The 23,322-nt window shown below is 43.8% G+C and overlaps 2 protein-coding genes across 4 annotated transcripts in view; one reads left to right on the top strand and one right to left on the bottom strand.

The window, feature by feature from the left end:
- The first annotated feature begins 763 nt into the window (after positions 1-763).
- Positions 764-5,015, top strand: rfxap (regulatory factor X-associated protein). Its single transcript, XM_071364911.1, has 3 exons — positions 764-1,617; positions 1,973-2,083; positions 2,269-5,015. Exons 1-3 carry the CDS (start codon positions 1,168-1,170, stop codon positions 2,371-2,373), a joined length of 666 nt encoding a protein of 221 aa, XP_071221012.1. The 5' UTR covers positions 764-1,167; the 3' UTR covers positions 2,374-5,015.
- Positions 5,016-5,484: 469 nt separating this feature from the next.
- The window catches only part of smad9 (SMAD family member 9), a 29,201-nt gene continuing 11,363 nt past the window's right edge, over positions 5,485-23,322 (bottom strand). For 2 of the 3 annotated variants that reach the window (XM_071364907.1, XM_071364909.1), the window contains exons 3-8: positions 21,960-22,175; positions 19,166-19,423; positions 16,511-16,621; positions 11,604-11,825; positions 8,965-9,221; positions 5,485-7,560 (exon numbers count right to left, since the gene is read on the bottom strand). In XM_071364907.1, the coding sequence (XP_071221008.1) occupies positions 7,417-7,560; positions 8,965-9,221; positions 11,604-11,825; positions 16,511-16,621; positions 19,166-19,423; positions 21,960-22,175 (1,208 nt within the window). In that variant the 3' untranslated portion in view covers positions 5,485-7,416. The remainder of the gene's footprint in view (positions 7,561-8,964; positions 9,222-11,603; positions 11,826-16,510; positions 16,622-19,165; positions 19,424-21,959; positions 22,176-23,322) is intronic. The other variant, XM_071364910.1, reaches the window with a different exon arrangement.

The following is a 23,322-nucleotide window of genomic DNA, read 5'->3' on the forward strand; positions in this document are numbered from 1 at the left end:
ATTCTATGAATTCAAACAACACTGTATTCAAAGTGCCCACTATTACATTCCAACTAGGCTATAGAATTTGAATAATTATTCTATTTCCATGAATCCAACAGTTCACCAGTGTTTTGATCTAAATCGCAAGTGAAATCGCGGTTGCAATACTTGGTTAAAAATAAAGCCTTGATATGTTGTCAAAATCGTGCAGCCCTACGTGGCAGTGTGGATATGATCGCACATGAGATAAACTTTTGATTGAACAGTATAAAACAATCAGAATAGAGAAAAACCCCTTGAAAACATGTAATTTAGGTACAGCCTTGCAGTATCTTAGGTACAGCGCTACAGTATATTAGGTATAACCCTGCAGTGTATTAGGCCCAGCCTTACAGTGTATTAGGTACAGCCCTGCTAGCCACCTCACCCACAACAGAGAAACATATTGATACACCCCCATAACCCCCTCTGACTGCAGCTGGAGAGGTTTGAACAGATAAGATTATAATGTTTTGAAATATCCATTTTCTGATGTATATGGAAATTGATTTGTAAAATTACTGAATGAAAATGTATGTCTCTTGACTTGACAAACTGTATTTGTATTCATGTGTTTTGCATTGAAAAAAATATATGCTGTTTATTTCATCAACATCAATATAACACGTTAACTTTCAGTATACATTCACATTTCATTTTGTCTGAGCATTTCCAGGTATGCCACAAATCTATTTCATGCAGGTGTGTGAGAGATAGTTCCATATATGACCACCAGAGGGCAGCCTGCAGAAGGACTCCTCCCTGTCATGCTCTCTCGGCGGAGTGTCCTCGTTTGTTTTTGTTGTGTGAGAGGAGAAGCATCCAGCCTACAGATTAAGCATTTGGGGTATTTATAAATAATTTCCTCCGTTAATTATGTGATGTTGCTTTAGATCAGGTAGCTATAACCGTATTGTTTAATTAGCGTGGTCCATCGCTTCCATTAGATCTATGAGAGGGAAGTGAATGAAATATCAAGCTAGCCAGTCAGCTAGCTTCCAGTACATGCGAGTTGGCTCACAACACCTTGCCAGCTACAGCCTAACGTTACATCAATAGATTACGGGACAAGCCACTTCTCTGGGCAACTGTTTACGTTATCCATTTTCTACAAAATCGTGGGGATATTTTATCTAAATCTCAATCATGAGTGAAGAGGAGAGTTCCACCTCAACCGGTTACAACAAGGACTCGAGCATTTCGCTTCTATTAATAACCAAGGACGGACAGACGTACTACGTTGACAAGAGCGGTGTTGTCGACAGCAGAAATGTAGTCACGCCGCAAGAGTCGGACAATAACATGTTCTCGTACGACATGGATGATGCCGACGAGGAGAGCGATGTTTTGGACACCTCGGACCCGCGTGACAGCGCTGCGAGTCCCGAAGAACTCAACGAGGAAGACGGGTTCGGGGAGAACGAGAACGTGTCGAAGACGTGCACGTACGACGGTTGTACGGAGACCACGACCCAGGTAGCCAAGCAGCGGAAGCCGTGGATGTGTAAGAAGCACCGCAACAAAATGTACAAAGACAAGTACAAGAAGAAGAAGAGTGATCAGGCCCAAGGTCACGTGTCCAGCGGGAAACAAGATGTAAGAATTTACCTGGCTGACAGACAAACATGCAAACACACACACACACACACCGGGTGCATTCTTTCACCTGTTTTTCTATCATAGTCCAGGAAATCCACCCATATGTGCATGGTTTTGTTCCAGCCCAGTGCTAATACATCTGATCCAACTCATCATCATTAGTTGAGTCAGGTTTGTTATGATAGGGCTGGAACAAAACCCTGATATGGGTCCCCAGGACTAGGACAGAAGCCTACTGCTCTAGTCTGAAGGGATATGTGTGCTGGTTATATATTGAACTGTACTGTGTGTGTGTGTGTGTGTGTGTGTGTGTGTGTGTGTGTGTGTGTGTGTGTGTGTGTGTGTTGATCAGGAGAGCTTGGAGGAGAGGCCTGTGTCTGTGAACAAGCAGCGTCTCGGCACCATGGGGGACCGGCCGGCCAGACCCTCCCTCATCGAACAGGTGCTCAACCAGAAGAGACTGGTGAGTCACACACACACAGACAGACAGACACGCATAGACACACACACACAGCAGTTAACACATCTTAGGTTGTTGAAATGTGCAGCATATTTTCTCTCCCTGTAATGGCACCTACCAGTATCGTGAATTCAAAACAATGTATTACATCACACTGTGCGTGTTCTGTGTGTGTGTTTTGTCCCCAGTCTCTGCTGAGGAGTCCTGAGGTCATCAGGTTTCTACAGCAGCAGCAGCGTCTCCTGACCACCCAAAGTCACAGCCAATCGCAGCCTGACTTCCAGGGCTGCTAACGGGACAACAGGGGAGGGGCCAGCCACTCTGTGTGTCCCACCTCCAGACATGGGTTCTAGAATGTAGAATGTTCTGGAATTATGCTAACTCATTCTGGAACTATTCCATCTGTCACGGTGACAGGAGAAGGACACAGTTGTTAGTACCCAACTCATGGGGGTTAACTAACCCCTAACCTTAACACAACCCTGACATTACCCTAACTATCTTATGACCCGTTCACTTGATATGTGCAAACTGTCAAGTGCGCCGGTCGGACTGGTGCTGGACTAGGCCAATTAAGTGGGTTGACCCCAAACCTCGGCAGAGCCGTTCTTACGTGGTGTTCCCTTCCTGCTTTCTTATGCAATGAATCATGTGGGCCTATACCCCAAAACCATAAAGAAAGTGAAATCCTAATGTACTGTACTGTCCATCCGGTGAGGTGATCCAGCATGGCCAGCTAGTGACGCCCAGCGAAAGATATTCAGGCCTGTTTACCGGAGTAAAGACTGAAGCCGTGGCAGAATATTACAGAGTAGTAAAGACTGAAGCCGTGGCAGAATATTACAGAGTAGTAAAGACTGAAGCCGTGGCAGAATATTACAGAGTAGTAAAGACTGAAGCCGTGGCAGAATATTACAGAGTAGTAAAGACTGAAGCCGTGGCAGAATATTACAGAGTAGTAAAGACTGAAGCCGTGGCAGAATATTACAGAGTAGTAAAGACTGAAGCCGTGGCAGAATATTACAGAGTAGTAAAGACTGAAGCCGTGGCAGAATATTACAGAGTAATGGAGACTGTACTCTTGTCGACAACAACTGTGCTTCCAATCAATCAATTCATCAATCAATCCATCAATCAATCCATCCATCAATCAATCCATTAATCAATCAATCCATTAATCAATCAATCCATCCATCAATCCATTAATCAATCAATCCATTAATCAATCCATCAATCAATCCATTAATCAATCCATCCATTAATCAATCCATTAATCAATCAATCTGTTAAATAGTTGGTAAAGCAAACCGCATGCTTTAAATTTCACTATGTCAGCTAAAAAACGGGAACTCATTGTTTTAATGTTTTTTTATTTTGTACTGTCTGCTGTGTTAAACTGATGTTTTGGACTAATTTAGATTTGATTTTGAAAACAAGACTGTAGTAAACGGATAGTAGATGTGACGAAGAATATCAGTTTATACCAAAACTTCTGTTTTAATAATTAGGTAGCATTGTGTGGTTGTTGTTAGATGACAGATGTATCGAGTCTGAATTCACTGTATCAGATTGCTATCAGTTTTTCTGTGATTACGTGTGACAATGACAATCATGTTTCAGTCGGGGGGGGGGCATAGCGTGATGCTTGAAGGTAGGGACAGTGGGCAGGGTACTAAAGAGCTACTATGTGACTGTCTGCTGGGTTTTTAAATCAAGGTTGGGGTCAATTCAGGAAGTAAACCTAATTCCACATTTTCCTAATTCAAAATCGTCTAAGCGAATTGGAATTTTCAATTTACTTCCTGAATTGAAATGGGATTAACCACAACCCTGGTATAACCTATTTGTTGTGATGTGTAATCTGTCGCTTGGGGTAGAACCTGCACCCCTAACCACAGATCTAGGATCAGATTACCCTATGAACCAATCCTTAACCATTAAGTCCTATTTATACCAGGTTTGGGGTCAATTCCATTTAAACTCAATTCACAAAGTACAGTGAAATTCCAATGCTTTTCAATGAGTAAAGTTTGGAATTAGGTTCACTTTCTGAATTGACCCCAAACCTGATTAATACCAAATGCAATTAGCTATGGTTATCCTGCATAGATGCGCCGTGACAAATTGCAGGTCTAGACACGTTTGCACATTTTTGTTGCACAAGTACGAAGAGCGGCCATTTTGCGTAGCTAATTGCTTTCTTGCTTTGCGTTCTTGCGTAGGGTATAAATTAGGATGGGAATGACATCTGACCTTGGATCAGTGGTTATAGGGGCAACTTCAACCTTTACAAGTCATCTACTGGTAACATCTGACCTTGGATCAATGGTTATAGGGGCAACTTCAACCTTTACAAGTCATCTACTGGTAACATCTGACCTTGGATCAATGGTTATAGGGGCAACTTCAACCTTTACAAGTCATCTACTGGTAACATCTGACCTTGGATCAATGGTTATAGGGGCAACTTCAACCTTTACAAGTCATCTACTGGTAACATCTGACCTTGGATCAATGGTTATAGGGGCAACTTCAACCTTTACAAGTCATCTACTGGTAACATCTGACCTTGGATCAATGGTTATAGGTGCAACTTCAACCTTTACAAGTCATCTACTGGTAACATCTGACCTTGGATCAGTGGTTATAGGGGCAACTTCAACCTTTACAAGTCATCTACTGGTAACATCTGACCTTGGATCAATGGTTATAGGGGCAACTTCAACCTTTACAAGTCATCTACTGGTAACATCTGACCTTGGATCAATGGTTATAGGGGCAACTTCAACCTTTACAAGTCATCTACTGGTAACATCTGACCTTGGATCCGTGGTTATAGGGGCAACTTCAATCTGGTATCTACCTACCACATGATGGTACTCCTCTCATCAGGCTGTGCCTATGTAATGTCTATTAAACACTGTGTTTGACTATGTGTCGAGTTTGTGTTGTCTCGTTAACTACACTTTTAAGAAGCGCTAGTGCAACATCTAGAATAGCTTTCTCTGAATAAATACATTTAGGCAGGGATTCAATCCAATTGCGCATTAGGCTACGATTGCACCTCTTTAAAAGCAATGTTGCAGTGTTCGTGGAGATCGGTGGATATGTCGGAAGTTACCTTTAATTATATGTCAAGTGAGCTACGTAGCGCAATCGGATTGAATCCCGGCTTTATTCACCGAGAATGCTATTACAGATGTCATATTATGTTTATGAGCACAGTTCCTTCATGTATCGTAAATATACCACACATAAAACAACTTAATGTATCGTAAATATACTACATGTAAAACTACTTAATGTATCGTAAATATACCACACATAAAACAACTTCATGTATCGTAAATATAGGACACACAAAACTACTTCCCATATCATAAATATACTACAAAACAAAATCATTTCAATTAAAAAAAAAAGATTTAATGAAATAATCAGAAAGGCAGTCAGAAACAACAGTAAATACATGTTTATAATTTTTCCAACACGTAAAACACCACAAACACCATTTTATACACTGACATATAAGTCTCTATTAGTAACTACTGTAATGTTTCCTTTGATCTCAAATGGTACCCTACTGCACTATATAGGGTGCCATAGGGCTCTGGTCTAAAGTAGTGCACTATATAGGGAATAGGGTGCCATAGGGCTCTGGTCTAAAGTAGTGAGTCGCTTTGGATAAGAGCGTCTGCTAAATGACTTCAATTAAAATTAAAATTAAATTAATTAATTCAATTACTATATAGGGAATAGGGTGCCATAGGGCTCTGGTCTAAAGTAGTGCACTATATAGGGTGCCATAGGGCTCTGGTCTAAAGTAGTGCACTATATAGGGAATAGGGTGCCATAGGGCTCTGGTCTAAAGTAGTGCACTATATAGGGAATAGGGTGCCATAGGGCTCTGGTCTAAAGTAGTGCACTATATAGGGAATAGGGTGCCATAGGGGACGCACATCTTTGAGTGAGTTAAAGGGTTATTTAAACAGAGCTATGTGTGATTGAATACAGTATCGTAGCTTACAGTAAATTAAAAGGTGATTGAATGATAGTTGAAACCATAGTCTAATGACACTGAAGGGCTCGATTAAACCAATTCTGTCTTAATAACCCACAACATAGTCTAATGACACTGAAGGGCTCGATTAAACCAATTCTGCCTTAACCCACAACATAGTCTAATGACACTGAAGGGCTCGATTAAACCAATTCTGCCTTAACCCACAACATAGTCTAATGAAACTGAAGGGCTCGATTAAACCAATTCTGTCTTAACCCACAACATAGTCTAATGACACTGAAGGGCTAGATTTAATCAGTTCTGCCTTAACCCACAACATAGTCTAATGACACTGAAGGGCTCGATTAAACTAATTCTGTCTTAACCCACAACATAGTCTAATGACACTGAAGGGCTAGATTTAATCAGTTCTGCCTTAACCCACAACATAGTCTAATGACACTGAAGGACTCGATTAAACCAATTCTGCCTTAACCCACAACATAGTCTAATGACACTGAAGGGCTAGATTAAAACAGTTCTGTCTTAACCCACAACTGCTTAGCAGCATCATTGTTTGTGTTTAGGCGTTGTGGGAGAGGTGTACCGCGTTGGAACTGTCAAATCAGCAACCGGCTACTGGTGTTATACCTGTACAGGACATTGCCATCGGATGCATCTAGTTGCGTTAATAATGACCTCATGTAGCTGTGTTACAAGTTGGAACACTGGATCGTGTGTTGTAATCTACACCTCGATTGGCTGATATAAAAATCCTTATAATTGTTTAATTTGAGTGTCATTATTTCAACTATAGCCCTACACTTTTCTCGTTCTGAACTTCTAACGCAGGTGGGATGTAAAGATGTGTTATTTCGTTACAATGACGACAAGAGCAGCCGCTCACCGATTTACGACAGCTCCCATCACGGTTACACCTCCGACATCACCTAAACAAAAAACTATGAAACGCATATTCCGATGTCGGTTGTCGCTGGTTACTGTCCCTTACAGTAGAAGTATAACTAAACAGCAGAGTAGCTAAAACAATACAATATGTATCTGCAACACTGACACGTTGTACATTGACTAACTGAAAGCTACAGTAACTTATGTATGATTGATTGATTGATATCAACTGAAATACCATCGTAATGTTAAATGACGGTTGATTCCAGTCAGGAAGGAAAGGCTGCTATTTCAATAGCATCAGTCGAGATAAGCATAGATCCATTATGATGTGTGTGTGTGTGTCAGGATACAGAGGATATGTGTGTGTGTGTTTTAGGACAGACCACATCTGTGTGTGTGTGTGTGTGTGTATGTGTGTGTGTTAGGACACGGAGGAGATGGGGTTATGGGGAGAGCCCATCTGTGTGAGGACTTTGTCCAGCCACTGCAGAGGGCCGTGCAGGTGCACCTCTATCCAGCAGGGGGTGCTGGTGACGTCCTGACGGTGGTACTCTGCACCCCAGCCCTGCATAGAAGAAGAGGAAGTAAACGCAACGTTTTCAGAGACGTGTTCAACCGGACGTTTTGGAACGTTCGGATAGAAATATGTTATGTAGAACAAACATGCCTCTCAGACAAAGTATCACATCTGCTCTATTCAAGGAATTTCTATGTGCAACATTCGATAACGTTTGGCAATTGAATGTGGCCCAGTTGGGTCGTATTGATTAGTGTACACTGTAGAAAAACATCGCAAAAGGGTTTGGCAACAGAAAACTAAAAAAGTTTCTTATTGAACAAGTTCAGGTAGTCCCTCCCTGTAGTCCCCCCCTGTAGTCCCTCCCTGTAGTCCCTCCCTGTAGTCCCTCTCTGTAGTTCCTCCCTGTAGTCCCTCCCTGTAGTTCCTCCCTGTAGTCCCTCTCTGTAGTCCCTCCCTGTAGTTCCTCCCTGTAGTCCCTCTCTGTAGTTCCTCCCTGTAGTTCCTCCCTGTAGTTCCTCCTCTGTAGTCCCTCCCTGTAGTTCCTCCCTGTAGTCCCTCTCTGTAGTCCCTCTCTGTAGTTCCTCCCTGTAGTTCCTCCCTGTAGTCCCTCTCTGTAGTCCCTCCCTGTAGTTCCTCTCTGTAGTTCCTCCCTGTAGTCCCTCTCTGTAGTCCCTCTCTGTAGTTCCTCTCTGTAGTTCCTCCCTGTAGTTCCTCCCTGTAGTCCCTCCCTGTAGTTCCTCTGTAGTTCCTCTCTGTAGTTCCTCCCTGTAGTCCCTCTCTGTAGTCCCCCCCCTGTAGTTCCTCTGTAGTTCCTTTCTGTAGTTCCTCCCTGTAGTCCCTCCCTGTACGTTTTCTTGTTTGGTGCGTAGTGAATATGACTTAGGTGTGTGTATGTGTGGCAACTTGAGAATCTTGTGTACCCCTTTGCGTATATACGTGTATGCGCGGGTGTGTGTTGGTGTACGTGTGTGTAACGAGATACGACCGTGACCAATATATATGTGTGTAGTGGTCTTGGAACACTCTCACTCCAGGCGGGAGCCAAATATCAGAATAACATGGTGTTGAGTTACCGTGGAAACAGCGCTTTCAACCTAATGACTTCTTTCAAATTTTTTACAAATCATAAAACCATTTAGAAATATTTGGCAAACATAAAAAAGATATTGAATGCCATCTGTAGTTTTGTAGGCTGTTAACTATTACATCATTCCTTCTTGAAGCTTCTAAACAATGTCGTTTCTACTGAACCAAGTATCAGAATAACATGGTGTTGAGTTACCGTGGAAACAACGTAGACATCTCATTTCTCCTCTTTTCGCTCACAGACATCTGTTTAAATGTCAATTTCAATGCTACATTCACTGCCCATGCAGACTCTCTCATAACCCCACCCTCTTAACACCTGACCCTTCACCCCTGACCTCTTACCCCTGACCCCATAGTTACCTTGACGAAGCTCATGCGTATAGTACACATCTTGGTGAGTTCGTAGACCACCTCGAAGCCGTGGTTGACGGACTGAGAGAGGAGCTCGGCGAACAGCTGGTTGTTGAAGATCTTCAGACTACAGCCGCTGGGGATCTTACACACGGTGGTGGCATGGAAACCATGCTGATAGTTACAGTTACGACTCTGGACGAAGATACTGCTGTCACTCAGACACTCTGCATAGACCTCACCACCCACGTAGTAGAGATGGACACCTGGAGGGGGGGAGGAGAGAGCCAGAAGGGTTAAAATCCTTGAGCTCATTGCTATCTGCTATCGTCTTGGCAGAGAAGAGGACGTACGGAGAGACATGAATAAGTAGAAAATAAAATCACTCCAATAATATAATTATTTTCTTAGCAGTAGCCTACAATAACAGTTTGCGTCTTTGAAAAGTGACTATATTTATGGATCACTCCCTGTTTCCTAGCAGAGTTTTCCAGTGTAATATCTCCAAAGCAAGCTATCATGGCACTATCATTCCAGTGTAACATCTCCAAAGCAAGCTATCATGACACTATCATTCCAGTGTAATATCTCCAAAGCAAGGTATCATGGCACTATCATTCCAGTGTAACATCTCCAAAGCAAGCTATCATGACACTATCATTCCAGTGTAATATCAGCAAAGCAAGGTATCATGGCACTATCATTCCAGTGTAACATCTCCAAAGCAAGCTATCATGACACTATCATTCCAGTGTAATATCTCCAAAGCAAGGTATCATGGCACTATCATTCCAGTGTAACATCTCCAAAGCAAGCTATCATGACACTATCATTCCAGTGTAATATCTCCAAAGCAAGCTATCATGGCACTATCATTCCAGTGTAACATCTCCAAAGCAAGCTATCATGACACTATCATTCCAGTGTAATATCAGCAATGCAAGCTATCATGGCACTATCATTCCAGTGTAATATCAGCAATGCAAGCTATCATGGCACTATCATTCCAGTGTAATATCAGCAATGCAAGCTATCATGGCACTATCATTCCAGTGTAATATCTCCAAAGCAAGCTATCATGACACTATCATTCCAGTGTAATATCAGCAATGCAAGCTATCATGGCACTATCATTCCAGTGTAATATCTCCAAAGCAAGCTATCATGGCACTATCATTCCAGTGTAATATCTCCAAAGCAAGCTATCATGACACTATCATTCCAGTGTAATATCTCCAAAGCAAGCTATCATGGCACTATCATTCCAGTGTAATATCTCCAAAGCAAGCTATCATGGCACACCTAGCTGAGTGTTTCATCCCTTGCCAAGACAGAGCGGTAATGGTCTCCTTATAAACCAGCCGTGTCTGGATAGCTTCACTTCACTTGTGTCTGATCCCCTGTGTGTGTGTGTGTGTGTGTGTGTGTGTGTGTGTGTGTGTGTGTGTGTGTGTGTGTGTGTGTGTGTGTGTGTGTGTGTGTGTGTGTGTAATAGGGGGACTGAGGGATGTGGGAGGAGGCCCAAACTTGGCTCCTCTCCCACCCCTCCAACCTCTCCTATTTCCCTAGTTCCCAACACCACACACACACGTGTTTTTGACAGCAGCCCATGGCAACGTTTTATCTTTATCCAATGTTGGCACGGCAACTATGATCTGACACCATGAGAAAAGCCAAAAGGCCAGGCTGTTCCAGGTCATATGGGCCTCTTTCACACACACACACACACGCACGCACGCACACACACGCACACACAGAGAGAGAGGAGAGAGAGAGAGACAGAGAGGAGAGAGAGAGGAGAGAGAGGAGAGAGAGACAGAGAGAGAGAGACAGACCTACAACAGCCATGGTACATGGTTCGGCGCCAGTCTAAGTGAGAGACCAGCAGGACTTTTCCTCTGTTACTGAACTCTCTTTAATAAAAGAAGAAGACATGTTACTATGTCTGAATCCCAAATGGCTCCCTGTGGCTTCCTATCACTCCCTATTGCTTCCTATCACTCCCTATGGCTTCCTATCACTCCCTATGGCTTCCTATCACTCCCAATGGCTCCCTATGGCTCCAAATGGCTTCCAATGGCTCCCTATGGCTCCAAATGGCTTCCAATGGCTCCCTATGGCTCCAAATGGCTTCCAATGGTTCCCTATGGCTTCAAATGGCTTCCAATGGTTCCCTATGGCTTCAAATGGCTTCCAATGGTTCCCCATGGCTCCAAATGGCTTCAAATATCTTCCTATGTCTTCCTATGGCTCCCAGAGGTCTCTGGTCAAAAGGAATACACTATTTAAGGAATTGAGCACCATTAAGGAGGCACAGTGGCAGATGACTAGTTGTTAACATTGTGAAACAAACACTCATAATGAATGAACACTTTATTTAAAATGGGTCATTTTCACTATGTTCCTGTGTGTGTGTGTTCTCACCTTTTCCGATGTGCCTGCGTGTGCGCTCTCACCTTTTCCGATGTGCCTGCGTGTGCGTTCTCACCTTTTCCGATGTGCCTACGTGTGCGTTCTCACCTTTTCCGATGTGCCTGCGTGTGCGTTCTCACCTTTTCCGATGTGCCTGCGTGTGCGTTCTCACCTTTTCCGATGTGCCTGCGTGTGTGTTCTCACCTTTTCCGATGTGCCTGCGTGTGCGTTCTCACCTTTTCCGATGTGCCTGCGTGTGTGTTCGATGGTGGAGTTGCGGTTGACGTTAGACAACAGGCCGAGACAGAAGCGGTTCTTGTTGTTGGAGGGGTCGGTGAAGCCGTCCACCAGAACGCTACGGGACGAAGCGTGGAACGTCTCTCCGACACGATTATTCAGCTCGTAGTACGCCACTGAACACCAGTACTCTGGTTCCTCATAACACACAGGCCGCAGGTCTATACAGACAGGAAGGGGTTTTAAGGCCAAAACAGTTTACAAATAATGCACCAAATATCTTAGTTAGATGTACAATTGTGTGACTAAGATCTCCACGGCAAAAAAACATCAAAATTAACAACAGATTTCTTAAGTTATCTTAGATTAATTATGACTAGGAAGTGTATACTGGCTATGGCGTCTCAAGATGGACAAACAGTACTATTGCCGAGTTTTTCAAGGGAAGGTATTTTAAGGGAGTATGCGAGTACACTTGTTCGGTTCGGCAGCCGAATTGAAGCACGCTGACTGAAGCACGTTGACTGAAGCATGCTGACTGAAGCATGTTGACTGAAGCATGCTGACTGAAGCATGTTGACTGAAGCATGCTGACTGAAGCATGTTGACTGAGGCATGCTGACTGAAGCACGTTGACTGAAGCATGTTGACTGAAGCATGCTGACTGAAGCATGTTGACTGAAGCATGCTGACTGAAGCATGCTGACTGAAGCATGTTGACTGAAGCATGCTGACTGAAGCATGCTGACTGAAGCATGTTGACTGAAGCATGCTGACTGAAGCACGTTGACTGAAGCACGCTGACTGAAGCATGCTGACTGAAGCACGTTGACTGAAGCATGCTGACTGAAGCATGCTGACTGAAGCATGTTGACTGAAGCATGCTGACTGAAGCATGCTGACTGAAGCATGTTGACTGAAGCATGCTGACTGAAGCATGTTGACTGAGGCATGCTGACTGAAGCATGTTGACTGAGGCATGCTGACTGAAGCACGTTGACTGAAGCACGCTGACTGAAGCATGCTGACTGAAGCACGCTGACTGAAGCACGCTGACTGAAGCATGTTGACTGAAGCATGCTGACGGAAGCATGTTGACTGATGCATGCTGACTGAAGCATGTTGACTGAAGCATGTTGACTGAATCATGCTGACTGAAGCATGCTGACTGAAGCACGCTGACTGAAGCACGTGGACTGAAGCACATTGACTGAAGCACGCTGACTGAAGCATGTTGACTGAAGCATGCTGACTGAAGCACGCTGACTGAAGCACGTTGACTGAAGCACGCTGACTGAAGCACGCTGACTGAAGCACGTTGACTGAAGCATGCTGACTGAAGCATGCTGACGCCTTTAGAGTGTGTGTTTGTCAGCTACATTTGACATTTTAATCATTTAGCACATGTTCTTATGCAGAGGTATTTACATCGCATTTATCTTAAGATACAGAGCATTCAGAAAGTATTCAGAAAGTATTCCCTTGTTCCACATGTTGCTACGCTACAGCGTTAATCTAAAATGGATTAAATATGATTTGTTTCTCATCAGTCTACCCACAATACCCCATAATGACAAAGCGAAAACAGGTTTTTAGAATTTGTAGCACATTTCTAAAATATAAATAACACAAACATCTTATTTACATAAGTATTCAGACCCTTTGTTATGCGACTCGAAATTGAGCTCAGGTGCATCCTGTGTCCATTGATCATCCTTGAGATGTTTCTACAACTTGATTGGAGTCCACCTGTGGTAAATTAAATTGATTGGACATGATTTGGAAAGGCACACACCTGTCTATACAAGGTCCCACAGTTGACAGTGCATGTCAGAGCAAAAACCAAGCCATGAGGTCGAAGGAATTGTTCGTAGAGCTCAGAGACAGGATTGTGTCGAGGCAGAGAACTGGGGAAGGGTACCAAAAACAATCTGCAGCATTGAAGGTCCCAAAGAACACAGTGGCCTCCATCATTTTTAAATGGAAGAAGTTTATAACCAACAAGACTCTTCCTAGAGCTGGCTGCTCGGCCAAACTGAGCTGTCGGGGGAGAAGGGCCTTGGTCAGGGAGGTGACCAAGAACCCGATGGTCACTTTGACAGAGCTCTAGAGTTGGGAGAACCTTCCAAAAGGACATCCATCTTTCCAGCACTCCACCAATCAGGCCTTTATGGTAGAGTAGCCAGACAGAAGCCACTCCTCAGTAAAAGGCACATGAAAGCCCGCTTGGAGTTTGCCAAAAGGCACCTAAAAGACACTCAGATCATGAGAAACAAGATTCTCTGGTCTGATGAAACCAAGACTCAACTCTTTGGCCTGAATGCCAAGTGACACTTCTGGAGGAAACCTGGCACCATCCCTACGGTGAAGCATGGTGGTGGCAGCATCATGCTGTGGGGATGTTTTTCAGCAGCAGGGACTGGGAGACTAGTCAGGGTCGAGGGGAAGATGAACGGAGCAAAGTCCAGAGAGATCCTTAATGAAAACCTGTTCCAGAGCGCTCAGGACCTCAGACTGGGGCGAAGGTTCACCTTTCAACAAGACAATGACACTAAGCACACAGCCAAGACAACGCAGGAATGGCTTCGGGACAAGTCTCTGAATGTCCTTGAGTGGCCCAGCCAGAGCCCGGACTTGAATCCGATCGATCATCTCTGGAGAGACCTGAAAATAGCTGTGCAGCGACACTCCCCATCCAACCTGACAGAGCTTGAGAGGATCTGCAGAGAAGAATGAGAGAAACTCCCCAAATACAGGTGTGCCAAGCTTGTTGCATCATACCCAAGAAGACTCGAGGCTGTAATCACTGCCAAAGATGCTTCAACAAAGTACTGAAAAAGGTCTGAATACTTATGTAAATATGATATTTAAGTATTTTTTTTATTTTTAATACATTTGCAAAATGTTCTAAGAACCTGTTTATGCTTTGTCATTATGGGGTATTGTGATGTCATTATGGGGTATTGTGATGTCATTATGGGGTATTGTGTCTATAATTATTAGGGGGAAAAAACTATTTAATAAATTTTAGAATAAGGCTGTAACGTAACAAAATGTGGAAAAAGTCAAGGGGTCTGAATACTTTCTGAATGCTCTGTAGCTAGGTGGGACAACCACATATCACCGTCATAGTCAGTACATTCATCTTCAGATAGCTAGGTGGGACAACCACATATCACAGTCATAGTCAGTACATTCATCTTCAGATAGCTAGGTGAGACAACCACATATCACAGTCATAGTCAGTACATTCATCTACAGATAGCTAGGTGGGACAACCACATATCACAGTCATAGTCAGTACATTCATCTTCAGATAGCTAGGTGGGACAACCACATATCACCGTCATAGTCAGTACATTCATCTTCAGATAGCTAGGTGGGACAACCACATATCACCGTCATAGTCAGTACATTCATCTTCAGATAGCTAGGTGGGACAACCACATATCACAGTCATAGTCAGTACATTCATCTTCAGATAGCTAGGTGGGACAACCACATATCACAGTCATAGTCAGTACATTCATCTACAGATAGCTAGGTGGGACAACCACATATCACAGTCATAGTCAGTACATTCATCTACAGATAGCTAGGTGGGACAACCACATATCACCGTCATAGTCAGTACATTCATCTTCAGATAGCTAGGTGGGACAACCACATATCACAGTCATAGTCAGTACATTCATCTACAGATAGCTAGGTGAGACAACCACATATCACAGTCATAGTCAGTACATTCATCTTCAGATAGCTAGGTGGGACAACCACATATCACAGTCATAGTCAGTACATTCATCTACAGATAGCTAGGTGGGACAACCACATATCACAGTCATAGTCAGTACATTCATCTTCAGATAGCTAGGTGGGACAACCACATATCACAGTCATAGTCAGTCCATTCATCTACAGATAGCTAGGTGGGACAACCACATATCACAGTCATAGTCAGTACATTCATCTTCAGATAGCTAGGTGAGACAACCACATATCACAGTCATAGTCAGTACATTCATCTACAGATAGCTAGGTGGGACAACCACATATCACAGTCATAGTCAGTACATTCATCTACAGATAGCTAGGTGAGACAACCACATATCACAGTCATAGTCAGTACATTCATCTTCAGATAGCTAGGTGGGACAACCACATATCACAGTCATAGTCAGTACATTCATCTCCAGATAGCTAGGTGGGACAACCACATATCACAGTCATATTCAGTACATTCATCTTCAGATAGCTAGGTGGGACAACCACATATCACAGTCATAGTCAGTACATTCATCTTCAGATAGCTAGGTGGGACAACCACATATCACAGTCATAGTCAGTACATTCATCTACAGATAGCTAGGTGGGACAACCACATATCACAGTCATAGTCAGTACATTAATCTTCAGATAGCTAGGTGGGACAACCACATATCACAGTCATAGTCAGTCCATTCATCTACAGATAGCTAGGTGGGACAACCACATATCACACTCATAGTCAGTACATTCATCTACAGATAGCTAGGTGAGACAACCACATATCACAGTCATAGTCAGTACATTCATCTTCAGATAGCTAGGTGAGACAACCACATATCACAGTCATAGTCAGTACATTCATCTACAGATAGCTAGGTGGGACAACCACATATCACAGTCATAGTCACATATCACATATCACATATTCATCTTCAGATAGCTAGGTGAGACAACCACATATCACAGTCATAGTAAGTACATTAATCTACAGATAGCTAGGTGGGACAACCACATATCACAGTCATAGTAAGTACATGTTTCCTCAATAAAGCCGATATCAGCAGAGTCGGTATTAGTAGAAAAGGACAAGTGCTAGGATTAGTTTGAGAAAAGCATTTTGCTCATATAATTGTTGTACCTGTGTGCGGAGCTGAGAAGGTGAGCTTGTGTGTGTTGGAGGAGTCTCCAGGCTTGACATCCTCAGTTGGGACTGTCTCCATCATGCTATAGGGGGGAGGAGGAGTCTCTGCTGGGAGGAGGGGAACAGGGGAGGGGGGGGAGGGACAGAGGGGTGGAGGGGAACAGAGGGGGGGAGCAGAGGGGGGAAGGAGGGGGGAGGGGAACAGGGGGGTGGATGGGGAACAGAGGGGGGAGGAGGGGAACAGGGGGAGAGGGGGCAGGGAGTAGAGGGGGGGTAAGGAACAGAGGGTGGCGGAGGGGAACAGAGGGGGGAAAGGAAGAGAAATTACAACACATCAAAAGTAAAAATATATCTACAAAAGGATTATACCAATACACTATCCCCCTGTGGAGCGGCTCGTAACTGCAATATAGCCCACATGCCAGCAGATGGCGATATTGAGTCGTTTCCATCTTACCATCCAAATAGCTGACAATGCACTGGTATCCCCCGTGGAGCGGCTCATACCTGAAACATTCTCCATTCAGGCTGCAAAGGCGTTGATTTCCTCCTGAACTAAATTTAATGGGATGTAGGTGGAACAAGACAGAGAAAATATGCGCACTTTCTTTATGAAACACTGTTTTCCACCACCATGTTAGTGGCTAATGCCACTTCCTGATGTAGCGCCCTGCGTTCAGCCAGGGGTAAACAACAAACTAGGACTAGCATCCCTAGGCATTAGCCTTTGTGTTTTTGTGTTTCATAAAGAAAGTGCGCATATTTTCAGCGTTTTCCCCCTCCTTGTCACCATTAAATCTAGTTAAGGATGAAATCGACGCCTTTGCAGCCTGAATGGAGAATGTTTCAGGTATGAGCCGCTCCACGGGGGATACCAGTGCATTGCCGGCCATTTGGATGGTAAGATGGAAACGACTCAATATCGCCATCTGCTGGCATGTGGGCTACATTGCAGTTATAAACTCAACAGAGATAATAGCAGCCTAAAGCAACACAGTAATCGCGTTTCTACCTGTGATGTGGTAGGGGCTGGCTCTAGGACTGTAGTAGTAGTTATGTAGTATTAAGTATACGTATGTATTTAGTAGTAGTACCTGTGATGTGATAGGGGCTGGCTCTAGGACTGTAGTAGTAGTTATGTAGTATTAAGTACACGTATGTATTTAGTAGTAGTACCTGTGATGTGGTAGGGGCTGGCTCTAGGACTGTAGTAGTAGTTATGTAGTATTAAGTACACGTATGTATTTAGTAGTAGTACCTGTGATGTGGTAGGGGCTGGCTATAGGACTGTAGTAGTAGTTATGTAGTATTAAGTATACGTATGTATTTAGTAGTAGTACCTGTGATGTGGTAGGGGCTGGCTCTAGGACTGTAGTAGTAGTTATGTAGTATTAAGTACACGTATGTATTTAGTAGTAGTACCTGTGATGTGGTAGGGGCTGGCTCTAGGACTGTAGTAGTAGTTATGTAGTATTAAGTATACGTATGTATTTAGTAGTAGTACCTGTGATGTGGTAGGGGCTGGCTCTAGGACTGTAGTAGTAGTTATGTAGTATTAAGTACACGTATGTATTTAGTAGTAGTACCTGTGATGTGGTAGGGGCTGGCTCTAGGACTGTAGTAGTAGTTATGTAGTATTAAGTACACGTATGTATTTAGTAGTAGTACCTGTGATGTGATAGGGGCTGGCTCTAGGACTGTAGTAGTAGTTATGTAGTATTAAGTACACGTATGTATTTAGTAGTAGTACCTGTGATGTGGTAGGGGCTGGCTCTAGGACTGTAGTAGTAGTTATGTAGTATTAAGTACACGTATGTATTTAGTAGTAGTACCTGTGATGTGGTAGGGGCTGGCTATAGGACTGTAGTAGTAGTTATGTAGTATTAAGTATACGTATGTATTTAGTAGTAGTACCTGTGATGTGGTAGGGGCTGGCTCTAGGACTGTAGTAGTAGTTATGTAGTATTAAGTACACGTATGTATTTAGTAGTAGTACCTGTGATGTGGTAGGGGCTGGCTCTAGGACTGTAGTAGTAGTTATGTAGTATTAAGTATACGTATGTATTTAGTAGTAGTACCTGTGATGTGGTAGGGGCTGGCTCTAGGACTGTAGTAGTAGTTATGTAGTATTAAGTACACGTATGTATTTAGTAGTAGTACCTGTGATGTGGTAGGGGCTGGCTATAGGACTGTAGTAGTAGTTATGTAGTATTAAGTATACGTATGTATTTAGTAGTAGTACCTGTGATGTGGTAGGGGCTGGCTCTAGGACTGTAGTAGTAGTTATGTAGTATTAAGTACACGTATGTATTTAGTAGTAGTACCTGTGATGTGGTAGGGGCTGGCTCTAGGACTGTAGTAGTAGTTATGTAGTATTAAGTATACGTATGTATTTAGTAGTAGTACCTGTGATGTGGTAGGGGCTGGCTCTAGGACTGTAGTAGTAGTTATGTAGTATTAAGTACACGTATGTATTTAGTAGTAGTACCTGTGATGTGGTAGGGGCTGGCTCTAGGACTGTAGTAGTAGTTATGTAGTATTAAGTACACGTATGTATTTAGTAGTAGTACCTGTGATGTGGTAGGGGCTGGCTCTAGGACTGTAGTAGTAGTTATGTAGTATTAAGTATACGTATGTATTTAGTAGTAGTACCTGTGATGTGGTAGGGGCTGGTAGGTTCGACTGCGCTGCTGGGAGAGTTGGGGTAGCTGGCGGAGGTGGGGGACTGGGTGAGAGAGGATGAGGAGGCGCAGGATGAGGAGGCGCAGGGGAAAGGAGGGAAGGAGTCCGGGTATGTAGCGTTCTGGGGCATCAGGGGCTCGCTGTGGAGCGAGGCGTTCCGGAATTTAGCCAGTAGACTGTGCTGAGGGTTAAACTCACTGTGGCGGGGGACCAATACTGGGGGAAGCACTGGGGAGGGGGGGGGGGCAGACAGAGAGACAGACAAGACAGAGAAAGGGAGAGACAGAGAAAGAGAGAGAGAGAGATCGACAGTGAAAGAGAGACAGAAAGACAGAGAAAGGCGGAGAGCGAGAGAGAGAGGAGAGAAACAGAGAGAGAGGAGAGAGGGAGAGGAGAGAGACAGAGAGAGAGATCGACAGTGAAAGAGAGACAGAAAGACAGAGACAGAGAAAGGCGGAGAGCGAGAGAGAGAGAGAGAGAGGAGAGAGAAACAGAGACAGAGGAGAGAGAGGGAGAGGAGAGAGACAGAGACAGAGAAAGGCGGAGAGCGAGAGAGAGCGAGAGAGGAGAGAGAGAGAGAGAGAGAGAGAGAGAGAGAGAGAGAGAGAGAGAGAGAGAGAGGAGAGAAACAGAGAGAGAGGGAGAGGAGAGAGACAGACAGAGACAGAGAGGAGAGAGAGGGAGAGAAGAGAGACAGACAGAGAAAGAGGAGAGAGAGGGAGAGGAGAGAGACAGACAGAGACAGAGAGAGAGAGATTGATCAGTCAGTACAGTTCTTCTCATATCAAATAACTGTAAATCCAGTTTGTCTCTGAACAGAACACAGTGCGGCTGAGATCAGGTTTCGTCCCACATCCCTCTACTGACCTTTATCTCAGATAATTAAAACACAGGAACAATACAGAGACAGACAGACCACTGAGATTAGTCTGAAATGGCACCCTATTCCCTATGCGGGCCCTGGTCAACAGTAGTGCACTATTTATTGAATAGGGTGCCAATCCCGACTGGGTTAGATAACACAGGACTTTCTACTTAGTCTGGCAAAATCCCATCTCTGATGCACGTCTCTGATTTACATACTGTACATAGTAAAAAAGGTATGTAATCAGTAAAAGGTAAGCTGCTTTATATAAAAGTCTAGGCTTTGTGTGACGTATTATATCATCCCTTATTGTAATACACCTGGTGTCTGTACCCGTCTGCAGGGGTTAATATAGCTTCATACCTGGTGTCTGCAGGGGTTAATATAGCTTCATACCTGGTGTCTGTAGTGGTTAATATAGCTTCATACCTGGTGTCTGTACCCGTCTGTAGGGGTTAATATAGCTTCATACCTGGTGTCTGTAGTGGTTAATATAGCTTCATACCTGGTGTCTGTAGTGGTTAATATAGCTTCATACCTGGTGTATGTAGGGGTTAATATAGCTTCATACCTGGTGTCTGTAGTGGTTAATATAGCTTCATACCTGGTGTCTGTAGTGGTTAATATAGCTTCATACCTGGTGTCTGTAGTGGTTAATATAGCTTCATACCTGGTGTCTGTAGTGGTTAATATAACTTCATACCTGGTGTATGTACCTGTCTGTAGGGGTTAATATAGCTTCATACCTGGTGTCTGTAGTGGTTAATATAGCTTCATACCTGGTGTCTGTAGTGGTTAATATAGCTTCATACCTGGTGTCTGTAGTGGTTAATATAGCTTCATACCTGGTGTCTGTAGTGGTTAATATAGCTTCATACCTGGTGTCTGTAGTGGTTAATATAGCTTCATACCTGGTGTCTGTAGTGGTTAATATAGCTTCATACCTGGTGTCTGTACCCGTCTGTAGGGGTTAATATAGCTTCATACCTGGTGTATGTACCTGTCTGTAGGGGTTAATATAGCTTCATACCTGGTGTCTGTACCTGTCTGCAGGGGTTAATATAGCTTCATACCTGGTGTCTGTACCTGTCTGCAGGGGTTAATATAGCTTCATACCTGGTGTATGTACCTGTCTGTAGTGGTTAATATAGCTTCATACCTGGTGTCTGTAGTGGTTAATATAGCTTCATACCTGGTGTCTGTAGGGGTTAATATAGCTTCATACCTGGTGTCTGTACCCGTCTGTAGGGGTTAATATAGCTTCATACCTGGTGTCTGTAGGGGTTAATATAGCTTCATACCTGGTGTCTGTACCCGTCTGTAGGGGTTAATATAGCTTCATACCTGGTGTCTGTAGTGGTTAATATAGCTTCATACCTGGTGTCTGTAGTGGTTAATATAGCTTCATACCTGGTGTCTGTAGGGGTTAATATAGCTTCATACCTGGTGTCTGTACCTGTCTGCAGGGGTTAATATAGCTTCATACCTGGTGTCTGTAGGGGTTAATATAGCTTCATACCTGGTGTCTGTACCCGTCTGTAGGGGTTAATATAGCTTCATACCTGGTGTCTGTAGTGGTTAATATAGCTTCATACCTGGTGTCTGTAGTGGTTAATATAGCTTCATACCTGGTGTATGTACCTGTCTGTAGGGGTTAATATAGCTTCATACCTGGTGTCTCTACCCATCTGCAGGGGTTAATATAGCTTCATACCTGGTGTCTGTACCCGTCTGCAGGGGTTAATATAGCTTCATACCTGGTGTCTGTAGGGGTTAATATAGCTTCATACCTGGTGTCTGTAGGGGTTAATATAGCTTCATACCTGGTGTCTGTAGGGGTTAATATAGCTTCATACCTGGTGTATGTACCTGTCTGTAGGGGTTAATATAGCTTCATACCTGGTGTCTCTACCCGTCTGTAGTGGTAGGGGTTGATACAGATGTCTTTCTGTTTGGATCCGAAGGCGAATTGGCAGCACTCCAAGGCCTTGAGTTCGTGATGAGACTGTAGGTCGGGCCACCTCCACACTCTGCAGTAGATGACGTGGGGAAGACCTTTACGATGGGATACCTGGAGACGACCGTCCAGAGACCGAGGGATGGTCACACACTTACCTGGTGGAGGAGGTAGAGAGAGATTGGATCAGAGGTGTTGTAGACTACTTCAGAATAAGCTACAAAAGGTGAACGGAACTGAATGAAACGGTTTAGGATCAGTTGGTTCCTATGTATGTATACTTCCTGTCTGTTATGGACACCGGGGAGTGACGTGTTTCCTGGTCCTAGTTATGACATCATCTCTGGATAAACACTCTTTATCTGGTCACACACACGTGTGTAATGGCGCTGAATTGTTTAGCGACCGTTTTACGTGCTTCTGACCAGTTCTGATATTTTTTGCGCTCCTCATAACTTTTATTTTGATTTTTTTACATAATGTTCCCGCCATCGTTTCCTAACCTCCATTTGGATGAACATTTCTACTTTCAACAGGTCGACAGCGCAGGACTTCCTGCTCACCCCAATCCAGGCCCTAATCCTCGAGACTCGGAAGCGAAAAGAGATGGGCGACATAGAGGCCGACGTGCGGCCGTCCTGATGAAACTATGGCGACGCGTAAATAAACCGCCTCTACTCCTCTGTTCTATGTATAATCACTGGAGAGAAAAAAAATAAACTGCTCTGTTCCGAGACCATCCTATGAACTGGACCTGAAGAATTGTAACATCCTACGCTTCTTGGGAGTCGTGGCTAAACGGCGGCAGCGTAGACTAGAGGTTAGAGCGTTGGACTAGTAACCGAAAGGTTGCAAGATCGAATTCCCGAGCTGACAAGGTACAAATCTGTCGTTCTGCCCCTGAACATGGCAGTTAACCCACTGTTCCTAGGCTGTCATTGAAAAAAAAAAATTGTTCTTAACTGACTTGCCAAGTAAAATAAAGGTAAAATTAAAAATTAAATAAACAAGGACATGGATAATATACATCTAGCTGTTTTTTCCTGTGCATCGGTAGGACAGAACGGCATTATTACAAGGCGGGGTCTAACATCTCTAACACTAAGGATCTCTGCTCACCTCAGACAGAATACCTCATTGACAAGCTGTAGACTATACTATTTACCGAGAAGAGTTTTCATCTATATTTTTCGTAGCTGTTGATTTACCACCACAAACCGATGCTGGCACCAAGGCCGCACTCAACGAGCTGTAGAAGGCCATAAGCAAACAGGAAAATGCTCATCCAGAGGCGGTTCCCCTAGT

The sequence above is a fragment of the Salvelinus alpinus genome, chromosome 24, assembly GCF_045679555.1.
Source record: "Salvelinus alpinus chromosome 24, SLU_Salpinus.1, whole genome shotgun sequence".
Taxonomy (NCBI): Eukaryota; Metazoa; Chordata; class Actinopteri; order Salmoniformes; family Salmonidae; genus Salvelinus; species Salvelinus alpinus.